The sequence below is a fragment of the Pelodiscus sinensis genome, chromosome 6 (assembly GCF_049634645.1).
Source record: "Pelodiscus sinensis isolate JC-2024 chromosome 6, ASM4963464v1, whole genome shotgun sequence".
NCBI lineage: Eukaryota > Metazoa > Chordata > Testudines > Trionychidae > Pelodiscus > Pelodiscus sinensis.
Window position 1 is genome coordinate 109,865,811 of NC_134716.1, and position 21,810 is coordinate 109,887,620.

General features: G+C 40.8%; 2 protein-coding genes across 5 annotated transcripts in view; one reads left to right on the forward strand and one right to left on the reverse strand.

Annotated features, from left to right (window-relative positions):
- MALT1 (MALT1 paracaspase) overlaps window positions 1–3,042 on the reverse strand; it is a 114,123-nt gene extending 111,081 nt beyond the window's left edge. Inside the window, exon 1 of the mRNA XM_006116548.3 lies at window positions 2,964–3,042. Coding sequence (XP_006116610.3) covers window positions 2,964–2,998 — 35 coding nt within the window. The 5' untranslated portion in view covers window positions 2,999–3,042. The remainder of the gene's footprint in view (window positions 1–2,963) is intronic.
- Window positions 1–21,810, forward strand: part of ALPK2 (alpha kinase 2) — an 81,536-nt gene that overhangs the window by 12,483 nt on the left and 47,243 nt on the right. For all 4 annotated transcript variants that reach the window (XR_012904970.1, XM_006116550.4, XM_075932611.1 and 1 more), the window contains one exon: window positions 3,915–5,615. Coding sequence is in view for 3 of the 4 variants with exons in the window: in XM_006116550.4 (XP_006116612.1) it covers window positions 4,275–5,615 (1,341 nt within the window). In the remaining variant the exon portion in view is untranslated. The remainder of the gene's footprint in view (window positions 1–3,914; window positions 5,616–21,810) is intronic.

Below are 21,810 nucleotides of genomic sequence, written 5' to 3' on the forward strand. Positions count from 1 at the left end.
ATAGGGAATTTATTCCAGTGTTTAACCATCCTGACATTTAGGAAGTTTTTTTCTAATGTCCTATCTAAACCTCCCTTGCTGCAGTTTAAGACCATTGCTCCTTGTCCTATCCTCAGATGCCAAGGGGAACAATTTTTCTCCCTCCTGCTTGTAACACTCCTTTAGGTACTTGAAAACCACTATCATGTATCCCCTGTGTCTTCTCTTTCCTAAACGAAACAAGCCCAATTCTTTCAGTCTTTCCTCATAGCTTATGTTCTCTAGACCTTTAATCATTCTTGTTGCACTTCTCTGGACCTTCTCCAGTTTCTCCATATCTTTCTCGAAATGTGATGATCAGAACTGGACAGAATACTCCAATTGAGGCCTAATCAGCGCAGCACAGAGCAGAAGAATGACTTCTCATGTCTTCATAGAATCATAGAATAATAGGACTGGAAGGGACCTCAAGAGGTCATCGAGTCCAGCCCAACCGCCCTCAAGGCAGGACCAAGCTCCGTCTACACCATCCCTGACAGATGTCTATCTAACCTGGTCTTAAATATCTCCAGAGAGGGAGATTCCACCACCTCCCTTGGCAACTTATTCCAATATTTGACCACCCTGACAGTTAGGAATTTTTTCCTAATGTCCAATCTAAACCTCCCCTGCTGCACTTTAAGCCCATTACTCCTTGTCCTGTCCTCAGAAACCAAGAGGAACAAATTTTCTCCTTCCTCCTTGTGACACCCTTTTAGATATTTGAAAACCGCTATCATGTCCCCCCTTAATCTTCTTTTTTCCAAACTAAACAAGCCCAGTTCATGAAGCCTGGCTTCATAGGTCATGTTCTCTAGACCTTTAATCATTCTTGTCGCTCTTCTCTGTACCCTTTCTAATTTCTCCACATCTTTCTTGAAATGTGGCGCCCAGAACTGGACACAGTACTCCAGCTGAGGCCTAACTAGTGCAGAGTAGAGCGGCAGAATGACTTCACGAGTTTTGCTGACAACACACCTGTTGATACAACCTAGAATCATATTTGCTTTTTTTGCAACAGCATCACACTGTTGACTCATATTAAACTTGTGGTCCACTATGACCCCTAGATCCCTTTCCGCCATGCTCCTTCCTAGACAGTCGCTTCCCATCTTGTATGTATGGAACTGATTGTTCCTTCCTAAGTGGAGCACTTTGCATTTCTCTTTTTTAAACCTCATCCTGTTTACCTCTGACCATTTCTCTAACTTGCTAAGGTCATTTTGAATTATGTCCCTATCCTCCAAAGAAGTTGCAACCCCACCCAGTTTGGTATCATCTGCAAACTTAATAAGCGTACTCTCTATCCCAATATCTACATCATTGATGAAGATATTGAACAGTACGGGTCCCAAAACAGACCCTTGAGGAACTCCACTTGTTATCCCTTTCCAGCAGGATTTAGAACCTTACTTACAACAGCAGGATTTAGAATCTTGCTTACAACATTCCTGTTAATGCATCCCAGAATCACATTTTCTTTTTTTTTTTTTCAAATGTCACACTGTTGACTCATATTTAGCTTGTGGTCCACTATGACCCCAAGATTCCTTTCTGAAGTACTACCTCCTAGACAGTCGCTTCCCATTTTGTATGTATGAAACTGATTGTTCTTTCCTAAGTGCAGTACTTTGCATTTGTCCCTATTAAACTTCATCCTATTTACTTCAGACCATTTCTCCAGTTTGTCCAGATCATTTTGAATTATGACCCTATCCTCCAAAGCAGTTGCAACCCCTCCCAGTTTGGTATCATCTGTAAACTTAATAAGCATACTCTCTTTGCCAATATCTAAATCGTTGATGAAGCTATTGAACAGAACCAGTTTGAAAACAGACCCTGAAGAGGAACTTCACTTGTTATGCCTTTCCATCATGATTGTGAACCGTTAATAACTGCTCTCTGATGTAGTGATGTTGACTTCCACCTCTAATCAGCCCATTAGGCCAGCCTCCTGTGCCCACTTGTTAATTTTTTAAATAAGCACCTTTATGCTTTCTTCAGTGACATCCCTCATATTTAGGAGGCGCTACCTTTTAACATCTTCACAGCTCTTTATCTTCCTTGAAATCCTTCCCTCAAAATTCTTCATTATGATGCCTAAAAACATGGCCAGCAGAAGGCAGCTGATACCCTGAGACCACTGCCTATCAGTCTAACCAGTACTCCCCCATTTTTAATTTGCACTCCCCCATTTGTCTATCTATCTGTTGTCACCTAATCTCATTCTGAGTTCTTTGGGGCAGAGACTGTCTTTTTTGTACTGCACCTAGCACAATGGAGTCCTGGTGCATGAGGGGGCTCTTAGGCACTATGATATTATAAAATAAAATAAAATAAAATAAAATAAAATAAAATAAAATAAAATAAAATAAAATAAAGCAGGAGAAAGAGCATGTGGCAATGTTATAAGGACATGTGAAGTTTTCTGTGACTATGCTATGAATGAGGGTGTGTCTAGACTACATCCCTCTGTCAGCAGAGGGATGTAAAATGAAGCACTTCGAAAGTGCAAATGAAGCAGGGATTTAACTATCCCAAGCTTCATTTGCATAATCACGTAATGGTGCTCTTTTGAAAAATGAGGTTTACAGGATCTTTCAAAAAACCACCCCATTTTCAAAAGAACAGCATATAAACTGCGGTTTCAATTTCAAAATAGCCCATACACATCTCTTGCTACAGACCCACTAGACATTAATCTAGCTCATCCTGTGTCTTCATGCTGACTGACTTTGATCAGTTCCTACAATGGGACATGGCACAGATGGCAGCTGACAGTACTACTGACTGCTCTGCTTAAGTCCCCATTACAGCAACTGAAAGAGCTTGTAGGGACAGCAGGGAAGTTTGCATGCAAAGAACATAAGAGATCAGAAGGTTTGGGAATCTACAGCACGTAGTTCAGAGAATGAAGGAAGATATTTTAACTGAAAAGGACTCACCGGTTGGGGAGCTGTGCATCCTCAGAGTCATTCATCAGATCATACAGTAATCATACAGACAGGGCTCAGACACATTAGGAAAATAGTGTGAGTAAGATTTCATTTCAGCTCTGCATGCCACACCTGTTCTGAGAATAAATATAGTACTTTATTTTTCAGGGCTATTAATCTTGTTCCTTTCTTGAGCCCTACATTCAATGAGCTCAAATCTGCCACCATTTTTTATTCTGGTTAGTAAGTACCTTACTCTCACAGTAGTGCCACTGAAAACAGAGGGGGGCTGCTCAGGCATATAATAGCACTGCTCTGAGTGCCTGTTTTTTAACAGAATGATACAACCCAAAGATTGGGGTTGAGCTTGGTTTATTTGTTTTGTATTTTTCACATGCCCACGAGGATGTATTTTTGCTGCTGGAAACGACTAACGCAAAGCAAACAGTATTGTTTTAGACACTGTCCAGCAACTAAATGTAAAATTTAGAAGTGTTTTCTAAAAGCCCAAAAGGAATAAATGTTTCATATTTTTTTTCAATTTTAAATTATAAGAAACTTTTGAGTATTTTGTTTTTCTTTTAGCTATTTTTAAAAACTTTGTCTATGAAGCTACACACTGTTGTACTGTTTGTGCATGACAGTAAAAAAGTAAAATGTAATATAAACAGGAAATTGAAACTAAGTGTCATTTCAGTGTTTCAGCTGCATCAAGCAAACAAGAAATAAAAACATAAAACATTAAAAAAATCATTTAAAATCCCTTCAGACTGATCATTTCAAAGTGCTACTAGTAATGGGTTTATGGAAATTTCACTCAGACATTGCAATTTCAAAGAATAATGATTATTGCCTCTGAATAATTGACAAAATAGCAAAAATGTGTACACATGCAAAAACTCACATGTATATCCTATTTACACATGGATATTATAAATTACAGATTTATTTTATTTACAGATTAACAAAGCAAGATGATGCATTTTGTCCAATCGTGGCTAGAAATTACTTCCAAATGATTCACCGTTAAGAATTTGTTGCAGCGAAATCAGACACAAAATTCACCAAAAATTATTCTTATACCAAAATGATGATGTAGGAGAAAGAAGAAAGAAATAAGCCAATGCATTCAGTGTGAAGGTTCAGATCAAGCCAGGCAAACTGAGAAAACTTTACCTGGGAAAAGGAATTGCTCCAGTTGAATTTCACCTGGGTCAGCCTCTACAAAAATCAATAGTTTGTCACTAGAGCAACCTATAGAAATAGATGTCATCCTCATAGGAGAATCAGTACAGAATCATACATATCTTGGAAGACAATATGAATGATAAAAAAGTATTTAAACCCCCAAAAAATGATGGTTGCACAATGTGTGTGTCAAAAAATGCAAATGAGTTTGTTTACTTGAACACTGTAGCTAGTGAAATAGCTGGAAAAGCAGCCAAATACTGCAGCAAACAAGTGTATTCCAAACCAACAAGTCTAGTCAGTAATCATACAGACAACTGTTGCCTTAATGCTGAAGTTTCTAGTCACACCGCTGAAGATGCCAAGGCGTATGAACAGAGTAGCCTCAATAAACTTCTGACTGAGAATACCCAGTCCAGTTATCAGGCCAACATTCCCACAGAAAATCAGCATAATGTTGTAGCAGATACCTCTCAGATCTGTGACACTAACTTTGAGCTTTATCCAGGTAAAACTCTAATCACAGCTGATGAGTTTTCTAATGACCTTGAGTTCCTGGAATGTTCTGATGTGAAGACAGACCTTGTAAATGAAATTTGGGGAAAGAAATTACAATTTTTATTAGAAAGTGATGATGAAGATGATATGAAGTTGGGCAAAGATTGTGATGGGTGTGATTATTTCCTCAGAGGAATGCCTTGCCTGTTTCAAGTGTCAGATAACACTGTGCCTATGGATACCACCATTGGCTTCTGTGGTCATCACTCAAAATCCAAAGAAGAAGCTGTAAGAAGAGATCTCTCCACAAACAGTCAGTCAACCTTGCAAACAGGAATGACTCTTACTGTTGGGCACCATCAAGATAAAACCACTACAATGAAAAACAAGGAAAAGTATAAATTGCCCATCGCTTCTACAGTGATTGAAAACGATTATCCTAGACTTGAAGAAAACAGCGCAAGTAACCACTCGGTGGCAGATTTCCCTCTTGACAAATCATCACAGAACATGGATGGCGTACTTGCAGAAGTCGATTGTGGCTTAGATAGTTTTCTAACAAATCAAGCCTCGGAGACAATGATAGTAAATAGTATGTCAAATCAGAGTTCACAGCAGTTTAATGGGATAAGGAGAAAACTGGCAGAAGAAAAATCTAAAGATGCTGTTGTCAATTTGATAGAGAGGCTTAGAAGAGACCTTTTAAATCTATTAGACCCCAAAGAACTTTGGAAACCTTTAAGAAACACAAGAGACTCTGTTCAAACGGGAACAAATGTAATGGATACCAGTGCACTGTTTCATGGTCCAGGAGGTGCCATTTCAACACAAATGCACCAGGTGACAGAAAGCTTTCTAATCCAAGCTGGTTTATGTCATAGACAAGAGACGGATAAAACCTGTCATTGGGAAAGGAAATGGACTAGTGGCCTGTCTGAGAAAAATCAGCTGCCAAATGAAAGTGTGTCACCCAGGGTAAGTAAAGCATTTTACAATTTAACATAAAGAGCTTGTCTAACACCTTAAATGTACTTTATTCCTCTTTGTTGCATAATAATGCAAAATGTTAATTCCTTTAAAAGATATCGTTCAAACCCTTGTGAATGACAGCTACTGCTGTGAAGGAAATCTGGTTTTGAAAAAAGTCCAGATAAACCAGAAGCTGTCCTAATTATAGAGAGAGACAGATAATAGTAAAAGGCATTAATGGACAGCTGGATAGGGAAATCTGATATTTAATCTATTGCATGTGTCTTATCCAAGAAATGTCTCTCTTTGCTTAGAAAGTTTCTCAGTTGATGAATGTTGCAAGTGGAGAATACCATCAGTTACTTTGAGCATAATTTGAAAAGTTCCACAGAAGGTATTTAAGAGTTATTCTGTATTTACCCTAGTGTAACTGAGATGGGAATTTGATCCAAAGGGTTTATGTTAGAAAGAGAGACAGATTTTTTTTCTTAATAAAAAAGTGAAAGATTTAAATGTTCTAGGGTAAAGAGGCTTATTTCCCTTTTGCGAAGAGAGTATAACACCAAGACTTCTCCTCATGCTGCTGTATTAATTGGGTAAGATATTCAACATAGATCCCTTGATTTACAAGGAGGTACACCAATTTTTCCAGTAGAGGGTTTGGCACATTCTTTTTATTTCATGTAGTTAATACTGAAGGAAAACATTAACACAACAGTTTGGGCAGTTTGTGTTCCTTTATCAATCGCTTAGGGAAATGATTTTAAAATGGGTGGCAAAATGCACAGGAAATCTTACTTATGAGAAATGCATATTTTAATTCACAAAAACATACCCTACTCGTGTATACATGATTGTGCATCCTACTGGGTTCAATGAGAGCTGCATGAGTTTACCTCAAAACCTACTTTGCTAATCTTAGACTTTTGAAAATGAAACCATGAATAAAGCAAGAAGTGATGCAACATTCTGCATCTCAAAGGTAGGAAATGGAAAACACTCTTTAGGTGGATTATTCTTTTCACCCTTTTGAGTGAAATTGATTATGAGGGGTAAGCAGCACTACGCCTCGGTGTTAGCCAAACATTTTTAAAATGTGGGTGTCCTTCAAGCGTCCCATTATTCATATATTTGGACCTCAGAATACAACTCCTGACTACCTAAATATCCACACTCTTCTTCTCCTTCTCTCTCTCCTCCTTCCCTATAACTATCTGCTATCACAGCTGTGAGACTTCTTTCCTTGCTTTCACAAGGTATCCTCTGGCATGTCATTCAGACACCCCCATGACATTTGATTTAAATTTACTCATTTCCCAGTACATTTTGGCATGCATGCATTCTCTCTCTCTCTCTCTCTCAGACACACACGCACACACACATTTACACAGGAGGGAGTATTTTTAACTGAACATACTTTTCTTCTCATATTTTTTTCTAACGAAAAAGAAAACTGCCATTTCAAAGCAATAGCTTAATTTTGAGTTCAGTCATTGGTATTTCTCAAACAATCAAAAATAGTCAGATTATTTCACTTGGAAAAGCAGCTATAGTGCCTACCCTACAATCTGTATTCCTGGTGTTCCTTCATTACACTTTGTGTATAAAAGGTTCAGTAACATTTTAAAAGTGAATCATACTCCTATGATGTAAAACACCCCATTAAGAATATCTACAAACAATGTAATGGCATTATGCATAGTCATTATTTGGCGGAGACATTAAATCTAAGCCCTGATGATCTGCAGTCACTAAGATCCCATGACACTTTTCTCAAAAGCAGATTGTTAAGTTGAATGTCAGGGCCAGATTCTAAATTAGCTAGTTATATTTTCAATACGTGCACTTCTATAGTGTACGGGTGTGTGTTTTTCAAGGCTTTATTACATTTCACACAACATAAATAAGTAAAAATAAATAAAACAAAAACATACAGACAGACATCATAAATGAAGATAACCCAAAGCCCTAGACTCAAACTCCCTCCAACAGGAGTAAAGTTTGGGTCCACATTACTAATGGGCCAAATTAAAGCCTCAGATCTGAAGGCTATCAACTGTGGCTTTGGGGAAGTGTAGATTGGAGCTTTGTCCTAGAATTAATGAGCCATAGTCTCTCAAAGTAATGTAAAAAAGGAGAGTAAAAATCAGCAAGGGTTGGATTTAAGGAAAATAGAACCCTGGGTGAACTGTCTTTGGTGCCCTTTTAGTACTGGTCCCTAAGCATGGGGTTGCAGCTCGGAGGGCAGAGCAGCAGTAGCACTGCAGGTGTCATGCAGCCAGGAAGATAGAGAAAGGATACTTATGAGCTCCTGGCTGCTACCTGTAACCCCCTTTATCTCCTCTCTCTGTCTCCTGGGTGGGCACAGCCCTTCTGCAGCCCCTTGACCATGGCAACCCTGACCACAGTGCCCTTGATGGTCATCCATATTGCCACCTGTGGCTACATTGTAGCATTAGTTTCAGTCCTGCATTTAGGGTAGAAAAAAAATGATTGGGCACAGAAAAAAACATCATTGGGGAACTCCCCAGTTGAGCTGGTGGGAAAGAAATTTGCCATTTCAAAGGATTCGGATGGCAGGATCATAGTGGCATAATAACTGTGGCTCCACCTATCCTTTGTCTCTGGTATTGCCATTGTTATACTGCATGGACCTCACTTTCATGAGCCATGCCAGGTGAAAGGCTCCTTATTCTCTCCCACATTGCCTCAGGAAACGTATTTATTTAATTCATATTGATTAACAACACATAATGAAAGCCAGTGGCAGAACATTGCAGACAGTACTGAAAACTAGGGCACTTCAACTACACAATGTACTTACCTTCAAGAGGAAGCAGCGGGTTGTGTTGTGTGCTCCACCTGCTCTAAATTCTGCACCAGGTTTTTAGAGTGTTAGTGAAGTGCTTTTGCAACTGGTGAATGCACAGGGTTTGGGGGACATGAGCACTACACAACACTTGCCTTTTCATATTTTTTTAATTGTATCCTTTGGTATATATGGTTGTGACTATTTTCTTCCACTATTTGATCTGAGGAAGTGGGTCTGGCCCACGAAAGCTCATCATCTAATAAACCATCTTGTTAGTCTTTAAAGTGCTACATTGTCCTGCATTTTGCTTCAACTACCCCAGACTAACACGGCTACATTTCTATCACTTGCCTTTTCATAGTTCTGTAAAGGTTAAGGACAGAAGGGACCGTTACATCGTCTAGTCTGACCTCTTGTATATCGGAGGCCATGAATTTTCACCCAAACACCCTTATGTCAAGCCCAGCAACACTCTCTAGACTAAAGCATTTTAGTCCATGGGAAATTAAGTTGTTTGCCACAGGAAAAGAACAGGAGAGACCAAAGTGTAGAAGCAACATATAGAGGGAACATAGGGTCATTTCTGCCAGACTTCAAACCAGAACCTTTACATTGTGCATGCACCCACCCCGAAGCTATGTGTCACCTCTGCCTAGCAGAAATCAGTGAGGTCTGAGGCATGGGTGGTTTCCAAGGCTGGTTCACAAGGCTTATCTCCCCAGTGCCGCAATCAGCTTGCTCTGCTCCAGCAGCATCTCTCCCCAAGAGTCACAAAGCACTTTAACATGGAGCCAGAAATAGAGCCTTTGGGGGCTGGGATCCTGCATCCAATGATCAGAAAGGACCAGGAGCCTGTGGATAAAGGTGGGGCTGGCCAGGAGCTAGCTCTAAGCTGGGAGGTGCAGGGAAGTTGCTCGGCTTTGCATTGAAGGCGGCACAGCGAGAGACTGTGAGCCTATGCTGCAGCTCACAAGGTCATATTACATGCTGTCCTACATTCTGCTGCCAGAGTTCACACCAGAACCTTTAAACTGTGCCCCCCCATACACACACAATCAACAGTTATGCATCACCTCTGCCAACGTGCCACCAACGCACACATGGAAACTAGATCAAATTGCAATGGATGAATATAAACAAACAGAAGCATGTAGCAAACAATTAGGAAGGCCAAGTCACAACAGGAGATTAAACTAACTAAAGACTTAAAGAGTAACAAGAAAAATTCCAGAAATATATTAGAAGCAAGGGGAAGACCAGGGAAAGGATAGGCCTCTTATTCAAGGGAGGGAGGGGTGAACAATAGCAGAAAATGTGGAAATGTCAGAACTGCTAAATAATATTTTTGTTTCAGTTTTCACCAAAACTGGATATCTAACTTAGTGAACACCAATCAATTGAAGTAGGGTCAGAGGCTAAAATGGGGAAAGAACAAATTAAAAGTTACTTAGACAAGTTAGATGTCATCAAGTCACCAGGGCCTGATGAAATGCATCCTAGAATATTCAGGGAACAGACTGAGGAGATATCTGAGCCATTAGTGATTAGCTCTGAAAAGTCATGGGAGACAGGAGAGATGCCAAAAGACTAGAAAAGGGCAAAGTTAGTGCCAATCTATAAAACGGAGAATAAGGACAACTCAGGGAATTTACAGATGAGTCAGGTTAACTTCTGTACTTAGAAAAATACTGGAGCAAATATTCAAGCAACCAATTTGCAAATATCTAGAAGAAAATAAGGTTATAAGTCACAGTCAGCATGGATTTGTCAAAGTCTGTCAAACTAACCTAATAGCTTTCTTTGACAGGGTAACATTAACAAGCCTTGTGGAGAGGGGGTGAAATGGTAGAAGTAGTATACATAGACTTTAGTAAGGCCTTTGATACTGTTTCTCATAAACAAACTAGGGAAATACAACCTAAACAGAACTGCTGTAAGGTGACTGGTTGGATAACCGTCACCCATCAAGATGGAAGGGTATATCAAGCAGTGTTCGGTCCTGAGTCCAGTTCTATTCAATATCTTTATAAATGATTTAATTAAGGCATAGAGAATGCATTTACAAAGTTTGCAGCTGACACTTCGCTGGGAGAAGAGGTTTCAAGTGCTTTGGAGGATGGATTAAAATGCAAAATGATCTGGGCAAACTGGAGAAATAATTTGAAGTAAATAGGATGAAATTCATTAGGACGAATGCAAAGTACTCCACCTAGGAAGGAAATATCAGTTGCACACACATAAAATATGAAATGACTGTCTAGGAAGGAGTATTATGGAAAGGGATCTGGGGGACATAATAAATGCAAGCTATCAACAGTGTAACATGACTGCAAAAAAAAAATAAAAAAGCAAACATAATTCTGGTATATATTAGCAAGAGTGTTGTAAGCAAGACACAAGGGCTGTGTCTAGACTGCATCCCTTTTCCGTAAAAGGGATGCAAATTAGACACATCGCAATTGCAAATGAAGCGGGGATTTAAATCCACCCCGCTTCATTTGCATAAACATGGCTGCCATTTTTTTCCGGCTCGGAGCTTTGCCGGAAAAAAGCGCCAGTCTAGACGCGGATCTTTCGGAAAATAAAGCCTTTTCCGAAAGATCCCTTATTCCTCTTAAAATAAGGAATAAGGGATCTTTCGGAAAAGGCTTTATTTTCCGAAAGATCCGCATCTAGACTGGCGCTTTTTTCCGGCAAAGCTCCGAGCCGGAAAAAAATGGCAGCCATGTTTATACAAATGAAGAGGGGTGGATTTAAATCCCCGCTTCATTTGCAATTGCGATATGTCTAATTTGCATCCCTTTTACGGAAAAAGGATGCAGTCTAGACACAGCCTAGAAGTAATTCTTCCACTGTGCTCCACGATGATATAATCTGAAGTATGTGTGTCCTGTTCTCTCGCCCCAGCCCCTCCCTCCCCATCTGTGGACAAACTGGAGAATGTCCAGAGGAGAGCAACAAAAATAATTAGTGGTCTAGATCGGGGTGGGCAAAATATGGCCCAGGGGCTGGACCTGGCACATGACCTACTGGGTCCGTGCCTGCCACAGCCCCATACTGGTCAAAGCCCCAGCAGCCAGCCATTATGTGTCTCCATGCACTGGGCCCCTTTGCTGGGGATGGGAGCAGCATGCAAACTCTTCTTCCCACCCCAGCAGAGTGAGACACATAGCTCCAGCAGCCAGCTGCTTTGAGCAGCCTCGGGCTGTGGCAGGCAAGGAACCTTCCTGAGGATCCCACTGGGCTGCTGGCTGGGAGCTGCTGAGGTAAGCACTTCCTGGCTGAAGCCTGCATCTGGCACTGCACCCCCTCCCACATCCTAACTCCCTGCTCTAGGTCACCACCAAAACCTTCTGCACCCATCTTCCCACTCTGCACCAGATCACAACTTCCTCCCAGGCCCTCTACCCACTTCTTCATCCCTCCCACAGATCCTCTTCTGTATCTATACTCCCTCCCGGACCCTGCACTCCCTGCTGTACCCCAATCCCCTGCTGCAAGTCTGTACCTCCTCCTTCACCCCTCCACCAGGCCAGAATCCTCTCCTGCAGCCAGACTCCCTCCTGGATCCTCCACCCAATCCCCTGCCCCAGGTCACAACCCCCTCCTTCACCCAAACTCCCTCCTAGACCCCACACCATCTCCTATGCCCCAGTCCTCTACCCTGAGTTCCCTTCTGCACCCAACCTCCATCCCAGACCCCAATCCTCTCCATAGAAAAGTGCGGCCCTTTGCCACTGACAAAAATCTTAAAGTGACCTCCCCCTGTCAAAAATTATTGCCCGCCCCAGTCTAGATAATGTGACCCATGAGGAAAGATGGAAAAAATTCAGTTTGCTTAGTCTACAGAAGAGAAAACCAAGGGGGTACATAACAGTTTTAAGTACATAAAAGGTTGCTACAAGAAGGAGGGAGAAAAATTGGTCTCTTTAACCTCTGAAGGTAGGGGAAAAAACAATGGGCATACACTGTAGCAAGGAAGACTGAGGTTGGACATTAGGAAAACATTCCTAATTGTCAGGAGGGTTAAACATTGCAATAAATTGCCTGGCATGACTATGGGATCTCTATCACTGGAGGCTTTTAAGGGCTGATTAGACAATCACCTGCCAAGGATGATCTGGATAATACTTAATTCTTCCATGAGTACAGGGAACTCTCCAGTCCCTTCCTGTCCTATGTTTCTATTCCAGTGCAATGGCCAGGAATTAAGTGTGATATGCCCAGATGATTGCAAGAAAGGTGAAAAATTCCCAACATCTCAGACAATCTGATGTAGGGGAAGGTTCATTCCCAACCCCAAATCTGGCAATCATTATAACCATGTGAACAAGACTCACTATTCAGATATCTAGAAAGAGGATTCTGTGCATCCCATCTCCTACTGTGGTCAATCTCTGACACTTCAGAGTAAGGTGGGGGGAAGAAAACATACATATCTGGCCAATTTGTGCACTGGGGAGAAAAGTTCCTTGCGGATCTGGACAGGCAACTGGCTGAATTTCTGAAGCACTCGAATTGATTATAATCATTATCTTCATGCAATGCTGCAGGTGTTGATGAGTATGCTGAAGGCAATGCATTAGAGGCTGTTTTCCCCAGGCCTAGGAAAGGAGGGAATGAACAAGGAGATTCACATATATTCAGAGTCCAAGGTCAGAACAGACTGTCACTATCATTCAAACCAAACCAATTTCAACTCCCCTCACCCCAAACATACAGACCATAAAATTCCTCCCAGAAGCTGTATATAAGCATCTCTCTTAAGAAGAGACCTATTCTCATTTTACAGACTCCAGGCAATGATGAGTCCATCTCCCCCCTGGCAAGCTATTCCAATGTTTAATTACCTCCACAGCTTGCTGACAAAACTATGTCTTATTTCAAGGTTGAATTTTTCAAACGTCACGTTCCAGCCATGATTTTGTCAGCAAGGTTGAATCCGTGCCACACTATCAGATATCTTTTCCACATATGATCAAATCACTTCTCAACCTTCTTTCCAATAAGCTGAATAAACTGACCTCTGTAAGCCTCACATTACAAGGATTGAGGCAGGGGCAGAAAAACATTTTTATGGGCTCCTCTTTGAACTCTCTCCAATATTTTTACATGCTTCTTGAAATGCGGGCATGAGAACTGGACACAGTATTGCATTAGTGGTCTTACCAAGGTTTTGTATGGAGGCAAGATCACTTCTCTGCTTCTACTGAAAATTCTCCTTTTGCGTTAAATATTCCCTAAAAAATGCAATGTGTAACTATGAAACATTTTCCTTATGGGTAGGATCCACAGCTTATGCCATCTGAGGGGCATGCATTTCAGAAGGACTATTAATTACTAGGAAAAGTCAGAGATTTTCTAACAAAATGAAATTTTGTCAGAAAATGCCACATTGGCTGGTCCCAAATGTTTCACCATATGTATTGCAGATTCAACAAAACTTGTTTCAAACACAGTTAGATTTCCTTTGAAAACCCACAAGTGGTTCCTTCCCTAGAAGGAAGCCTGACGGCCCCCAGACCATAGCTGGATCTCTCTGGGCTGCTAGACTCACAGGGCACGTCTAGACTACGTTTTACTTTCTAAAGAAGATACGCAAATTCGGTGGGAATTTGCATATCTTCTTCTCATCGCTTTTTCAAAAGAGGTTTGTTTTTTGTTTTTGTTCTTTTTAAAAAGCAAGCAATCTAGAGGCAGAAAGAACCTTCTTTCTCAAAAATTGAGCCAGGTTTCTCAGGAATGGTAGGCTCCTTGCTGCAAGGCAGAACCACCATATGGACAGCCCCAGGGACAAGGACCCCAGTGCTTCCCAGGTCTGCAGCTCTTGGGCAGACTGCCCAACTGGACTGCCCCAGGGCTGGGAACCCTGCTCCCCCACATCCCCCCAAAAAAGTATTTGCTGAGCTCTGTTTCTTCCTCCATTGTGACTAGGACCTTGTTTATCCTGTTCTTGAACACTTTCACTGACACTTGCATTGACTTTCTTCACTTGTATTCACACCATTTCTCTTTGTCACAACAAAAGGGGCATGTCGCACTCTGGGCGGTATGGAGGGCTGGCTGCCCTGGCCCTGTTCCTTCTGCTTGAGGCCCCACCCCTTCTAGGAGCACAGAACTGCCCTCCCACCATGCCTGGGGGCCCTTTGAGGCTGTCGGCTCCCCTGGTCATGAGCAAAATTGATGGGCAGTGTAGAGTAGTGGGCTGCATTGCTCCTGCTAAGCTGCTGGTATGGGATCAGTTCTCACCTGGAGACCAGCTGGACCTAGTCCTATTTCCAACAATCCATGTCCTTTCTTAGGGATGGGGATTGGTTCTGTATCTGGCTGGAAAGTGAGGGCTGGGCATGGCACAAACTCATCAGGCCAGGTGATGGACCCAGCTCATTAACAACTGCTAGTGGGTCAGAACTTTCTGGGGGTCTTCTGGGTGGTACTAAACACATTTGGGAGGAAAGAAGGGTCACCACACTGTGGCAATGAATATTTTTTCTTTACATGGAATCTCTGTTGCTAGAGAAAGGCATTGACCAAAACTCAGATCCATACACTCCTTTGCTTGGAGGAAGGTCTGTTCTGGATACAGATCTAAGTGTTACTGTATTAATTATGTTTATTTATTATTTATTATTATTATTATTATTTACTAACTGCCACTTTATGCTAGACTCTGTCCACCCAAACAGGATGGCACAGTCTCTGTCCTAACGAGCTAACAATCTAAGTCTTTATTGAGACTAATAGAGAGAAATTACATTAATTGTTCCCTCTGCAATCCATTGAACAGCACTTTGTATTTACACACACAAGTGGTTTAGTCAGTTTTTGGGGAAGCAGCAATCAGTGTAACTTAACCCAGAATTTTACATGGGTAAGAACAGGCATCACTTTTATTATAAAATGCTCAAGCTATAATGTGGCTGGGTGAACGCACTGTCGACTCTGACAGCTGCCTTCCATGACAGCTGTTGAAGCTGACAGTTCCTCCAGCTAATGAATGTCCCAGTTTACTAGCTGAGAGTCCCTATCTGTTGTTGTCCTTCCACTTCTCCCTCCCCAGATATGTTCCCTAGCCATTGTACTTCCCATGCCCTCCAAATTACCTCCCACACCCACACCCACACCCACAGCCAGCTTCTGCTACATGGCTCCAAATCCCAGTCACCTGCAATTGCTTTGTCTCCCTCCCATCCCACTGGCCCCTGTAGGAATGCCCTTACTCTGGAAGCTGCACTCCTCCTCCTCAGAGAAAGCCCAGTACATTTTGGGGAAAGAAAGAAGCATCTTTGTCCTACCCACAAGAACTCTCAGAAGGTCTTCCAAGTAAATGGGAGCTGGCTCCAAGGTGTTATGTGGGAGGGGTCTGGGGTCAGGACTGGGCACCAGTTGTTCTCTTCAGTATCATTCCCTGCTACTCACATGGATACTCATGTGAAAATCTCATAAGGAATTAGTTCTGCTTTCTGCTTCTCTGTTGGTCACTTTTTCTTCATCAGCCCAACTGACCAGCATGTAACATACACCATTATTTACACCACCCCCTGAATCTTGGTCATAGGGTAGTGTGATAGTTTATATTTGGATATTACATAAAATGTTTTATGATACTGTCAGAAAATAGTGTGGTGACTGGCACCATGGGAATTCAGGTAGCAGTGAACACGTGTACCAGGTGAATCATGGACACTGCAAGCTGTTTGCAAGCTGTTAAAACTTTTCCATTGGCAAACACCTAATCTACAATGTATTTGTACCCAGCGATGGTAGCTTTGGGCAAACAACACACAGGTAACTAAGGAAACCATAGTTTACAGAGAAATTGATGCATTTTTTGTTTCCTTCATTTGTTTGGAAGCACCAAATTAGGCAGCACCACTCATGCTATGGAGCTGAAAAAGGAATATCTTGGAATAGAATGACCCAATATGATGGAACTACATGAATAGAGCACCTTTCATCTGCAAGTGTAAGAACATTTTGCCAACAGTAATTAATCCTTTCAACAGTCCCATGAAGTAGATAAATAAGTACTATCATATCACTTTTACAGATAGGGAAAATGAGGCATGGAAAAGTTAAGTTAACTGCCCAAGTTTACACCGTAATTGAATGGTAGAGCAGCAATTGGAAACCATGAAGTCATCAACATCAACCTCTGGACCACTCACACAAGCTGAGAAAATTAAAGTGTATAATATATTGGACTATATAAAACCATTTGTAAATGCATCCAATTTGTATGATAAGTCTTCCCATGGATGACTGACATAGCTATGTGTTTTTGAAGCAGCTCTATTTATTGGTATGTACAGGTTTCTCACATTACTCTCATTATAATGGGCTAGAAGGGTTTCATCTGGAACAAGTGCGTCAGTTTTTTTCATAGATCTGTCTCTAAGATGAGAACATGTTGAGAACACGTAGTTAAATGAGGGAAAAGTCATGTCACAAACATTGTAGGTCAAAGGACAAGTTGCAAGAGTGGGAAGAGCTGCAACAGGATAGACTGTTTCCTCAAGGTTTTGAAAACCTAGAAACATTGCTTAATTCTGCACTGCTCTGTCTGATCAATTCAGCAAAATAAGTTATTTGGGAGGATCTATGTAGAGACAACAGTAACAAACAGAAAGACTTCCTAATACAACAAAGTGTCCATTTTAAATGCTATAGCAAACATTTTCAAAAGCCAGACCTTTCAATTCCTGTTTAGGTAGCTGCATGAAATTAAACTGATTTTTCACAGCAGCTCAACACCAGGCAACTCCACATTAACTTCCCCTGGAATCATGAATGCTTATCATCTCTCAAGTGTCCAGCACTGAGGTGCCTACCTGTGGCTTTAAATGTCTAACTTTAGGCACCCACATTTGAATATTTGTGCCTATATTTTGTGATTTGAGAAAAATATATCAGGAAACATCCTGGTCCTACTGGAGTCAATAGGAAAACTCCTGTTGACTACAACAAAGGCAGGAGATTTCTCTCTCTTCCCCAACTCTCTAATTTTATTTATCATCTGTTCCTTTGGTATACATTCTACTCCAGCACCCTTGGGACCAAATCAGAGACTTGCTGAACCATGGGATGTCAATATTGTCTAGCAGCATTACCACACTTCTACTGCTTACTGGGCTAATAGAAGACATTTTGGGATAAATTAGAGCTAAATAACAGCACAGAAGACTGAGAGCCAGGACTGATGGCTGTCAGCAAAATTTATGCGGCCATGGGAAACTTGGCTAATCCATGATAACCGGACATCCAGGTAACTAAAATCATGCTGGACCATGGATGTTGCCAGACCAGAGTGTGCCAGATTAGAGAGGTTCAACCTGTAATATGAACTTATCGCTGTTTTGCACTCTTTTCAATATTGACACTGACAATAGGCCTGAATACTTCCAAATTTCGCTGGCATTCAGCTCCAGATGCAAACTTATCTGCTGATACCATGAGTCAAACCATTACCTCATTTCCTAGTTTGAATAAAGCTTGGGGAAGTTTGAGTCCAAATATGAGCTTTGTGCTCAATCCCCCCTCCGATTAAAATATGGAATACAGCTGTGCAACAGGCAATATTTTCCACATTTTAAAAATAATTGCAGTTTTTAAAACAATAAAGCCATCTCTGTTAAATTGTCAAATTATCACGTGGGACCCTATGCAGCTCTTTTTTCAGTGCCATAGAGAAAAGAACTGTTCCAGAAAGTTATACCCTATAAGGCCTATTGCAAAGAACAAGCAACAAGTGAATATGATGCTATGTAAAAAAGGCAATGTACGTAGTGGCACCAATAGGGTTGGAAGGTAAAGGGAAAAATGCATCATTCATAAGTGTATAGTTATTTCCACAGTGTCAGAGTGGAGTTAAGGTTTGGGTGCTTTAAGTGTGCGATTCCATAAATTAAGCCTAGGATTTCTTGTCAATTTTATCTGAGTTCATTTCCTGGGTTTATAATACTGATTTGGGGAACAATTATAATATCCCTGTAATAGGTTTATTTTAGCCTGAATTACTTATATATACTTTCAACCTCCATCTTCACATCATTATTATCTGGAATAATATATTTAGTTTATTTGATCATTCTTTATGAATCAGTGTCACCAGCCACTTCCTATTTTTGTGACATCACAGTTATATAGAGAGGAAATATTACTTCCCTGCCTCATGACAGTATGCCTTCAAATTATATTGGTTTGTCTTACTTCCTTGAACACACAAGTCTAATGTGCTTTTCACTAATATCTGTAAGTCTCTTTTAGTATTGTGGCTTTCCAGGAACCTTCTTCTCTTACTTTGGTGTACTCAGGATTACTTTTGCTCCAGGGCTATGTCTACACTGGCATGAATTTCCGAAAATGCTTTTAACAGAAAAGTTTTCCGTTAAAAGCATTTTCGGAAAAGTGCGTCTAGATTGGCAGGATGCTTTTCCGCAAAAGCACTTTTTGCAGAAAAGCGTCCGTGGCCAATCTAGATGCGGTTTTCCGCAAAAAAGCCCCGATTGCCTTTTTCACAATCGGGGCTTTTTTGCGGAAAACAGTACTATGCTGTCTACATTGGCCCTTTTGCGCAAATGTCTTTTGGAAAAAGACTTTTGCCCAAACGGGAGCAGCATAGTTTTTCCAGAAAAGCACTGATGATTTTACATGAGATCGTCAGTGCTTTTCCGGAAATTCAAGTGGCCAGTGTAGACAGCTGGCAAGTTTTTCCGGAAAAGCAGATGATTTTCCGGAAAAACTTGCCAGTCTAGACACAGCCCAGTTGTATTGGCTTGTATTTTTCAAAGTTGAGTCTGATTTTATTTGCTGCTCATATTTCTAGTCTCTGATCCCTTTTGTACATTTTTCTGGCCTCAAAGGTGTTCCCAATATAGCATCTGTTGTCAGTGTCATAAATGTGCTGCCTACTCTTTCCAGATCAGTGATGAAGTTAAATAAGATCAAAGCTCCACAGAAGCCTACTTGTCACCTCCTCCTACTTGATATATTGAAGAAACCCCCTAAGAGTCATGCATCCACATCATAAAACCAGTAGATTTGGCATTAATTTTGTTCTATTCTATTCTGCATAGGTTCTTATACTGTCCTCATTACCATAGTGTCATTCTTTGTGCATTCTTGTGTGAATTTTCATTAGAGAGATCAAACATATACGGGTAATTAACTAAACTACCCTTCAGCCCCATACCAGCAATCCCTCCTTAACACTGCTGCTTCCTCTTTTTTGTGAATACAGGACATCAGAGCCCAAAGATGTTAATCCAGCATTTTTCACAAACATTAATATTTGCTATTTAAAACCCCACTCTACATGCAGTAACCAAGTGACATTTACTTTTATGAAACATGTAACTGAAGTCTCTTCTTGGGCAATCCTAATGTACACACAACAAGTCTAGAATACCTGTCAGCATCGTTCTTCATGTATTATTAACCACTCCTATTTTTGCCAATGCACTCATTCCATAGAGATAAATATTACTAATATCTGCCACAGCGTGATCCATATACACAGGTTTTTCTATGCTAGGAACACCAGTGTCCACAAATAAGTTTTTTGTTATTGTATGTTTCCACACCAAGAAATTGAATAAATGTGTATTTGCAATTGCAGGTATATTTATTATTATTCCATGCCAGCTAGTAAAAATGTGGCATTGCTCTGTTCTTTAGACTCAGAACATAACCAAGCAATCAAGCTGAAGTCCTGACCTAAGCAGAACTAAAAGACACTATAGACTGAGCCAAGTGATTTATCAAAATAAAGGTATCCATCCAAAAAAAAACCAAGGATAAAAAGATGGTAGAAAATGCAAATATCAAAAACATAGAAGAGGTCCAAAACCCACCTATCAACATAAATGGGATTCGTATTTGACCATAAGGCAGAGAGGAGCCTCATAACCATAAAATCAGGGGTATACGGGAAAAACTCTGCTGCGTCCAGGGAACGTACCTACTCTTCTGACTTTTTTTTTGGAAGAGAATCCCTGTAAACCTCGTTTTACGAGGAAGAAGAGATATTCCGAAGAAGGGTTTTTTTTCTGATGGTTCACAATTGCGGTTTGCAATTTGTGCAGCCTTTTCCGGAAGAACAGTGTAGTGTAGGCATAGTCTAAGAGACCCTCAGAAATTTGGGGACAGCTGGTTTAGGGCATATTATGCTGCTTAGGTCAGCTGCTGGGCATGGACAAGTGTATAGTCTATATCTTTTCCTCTCCTGATATCTTTCCTTGAGGAAGGAAACACATTTCTTCCACAGTGCATGAAGTCATTTCTGGTCAAAAGTCTCAGACCTCTTATTTTCTTTGCTGGACTTTGCTACCTTGTATGGCAGTGGAGCACACTTGCTATTACATATGGAGCAGGCTCCACACTGTCTCTGGTACAACAACATGCGATGGTGTCAGTTCCCACACTGCCTATCAGGCTGCAGAGTGCTCTGTCTCCAATATGTAGTCTGAAGAAGGCAAACATGCTCCAGCTGCCTTTGAAAACAGGAGGAGGTTGTTAGTATTCTCACTCTGCCCCATCCAGATTTTGTTTGATCTCAGCGTCTGTGTCTGTGGTGCACAGACAGGCTGACTGTTTTGGATACATTTTAAAACTTCTTTTTATGAATACTGAGTTCAGTTGTGAGTAAAACCCCTGCGATTCAGTGTGTTAGCATTCATTTTCTTTAGGATAGATTTGGCATTTGGCTCTGTGAGTACCGTAACAAAGTTCTGTGCCCTACTGTAGTATCACAAATTATCACTGAGATAAAACAATGTGTGCAGTTGCCTTTAAGAAAGGGGAATGAATACAGATGGCTATGTTTCAAATGACCACAAGAGAATCTCAGAGTTACAAACACCAGTTAGACAGTTACAAACTGTTACAAACTGACCATCTCATTTGGAACTGGAAGTACACAGCCAAGCATCATCAGAGACATACCCACACAAAAAGCAAATACAATACTATGCTTGTTGTAGTGATGTGTTCAATGTAAACTACTAAAACAAAGGGAATTGTTTTTAAAGATTTGACAAGCTAAACAAACTGTTTCTGAGTGTTTCATTTAAATCAAGATGGTTAAAGCAACATTTTTCTTCTGCATAGGAAAGTTTCAAAGTTGTATTAAGTCAAGTTTCAGCTGTAAATTTTGAGAGGACAACCATAATGATTTCAGACTTATGAACATTTCAGAGTTACAAACAACCTCACTTCCTGAGGTGCTCATAACTCTGAGGTTCTTCTGTTTTTTGAAAATTCACAGGAAACAGAAATATTGTATGAGATAGGGACACATTGCATTTTTATAAGGTGGGAGAGCAGTACCCTTAGACAATTTCCATTTCTCCTTTAAGTCCTTTGATGAGTCCTGCTAGAGTCAGTTCTTAC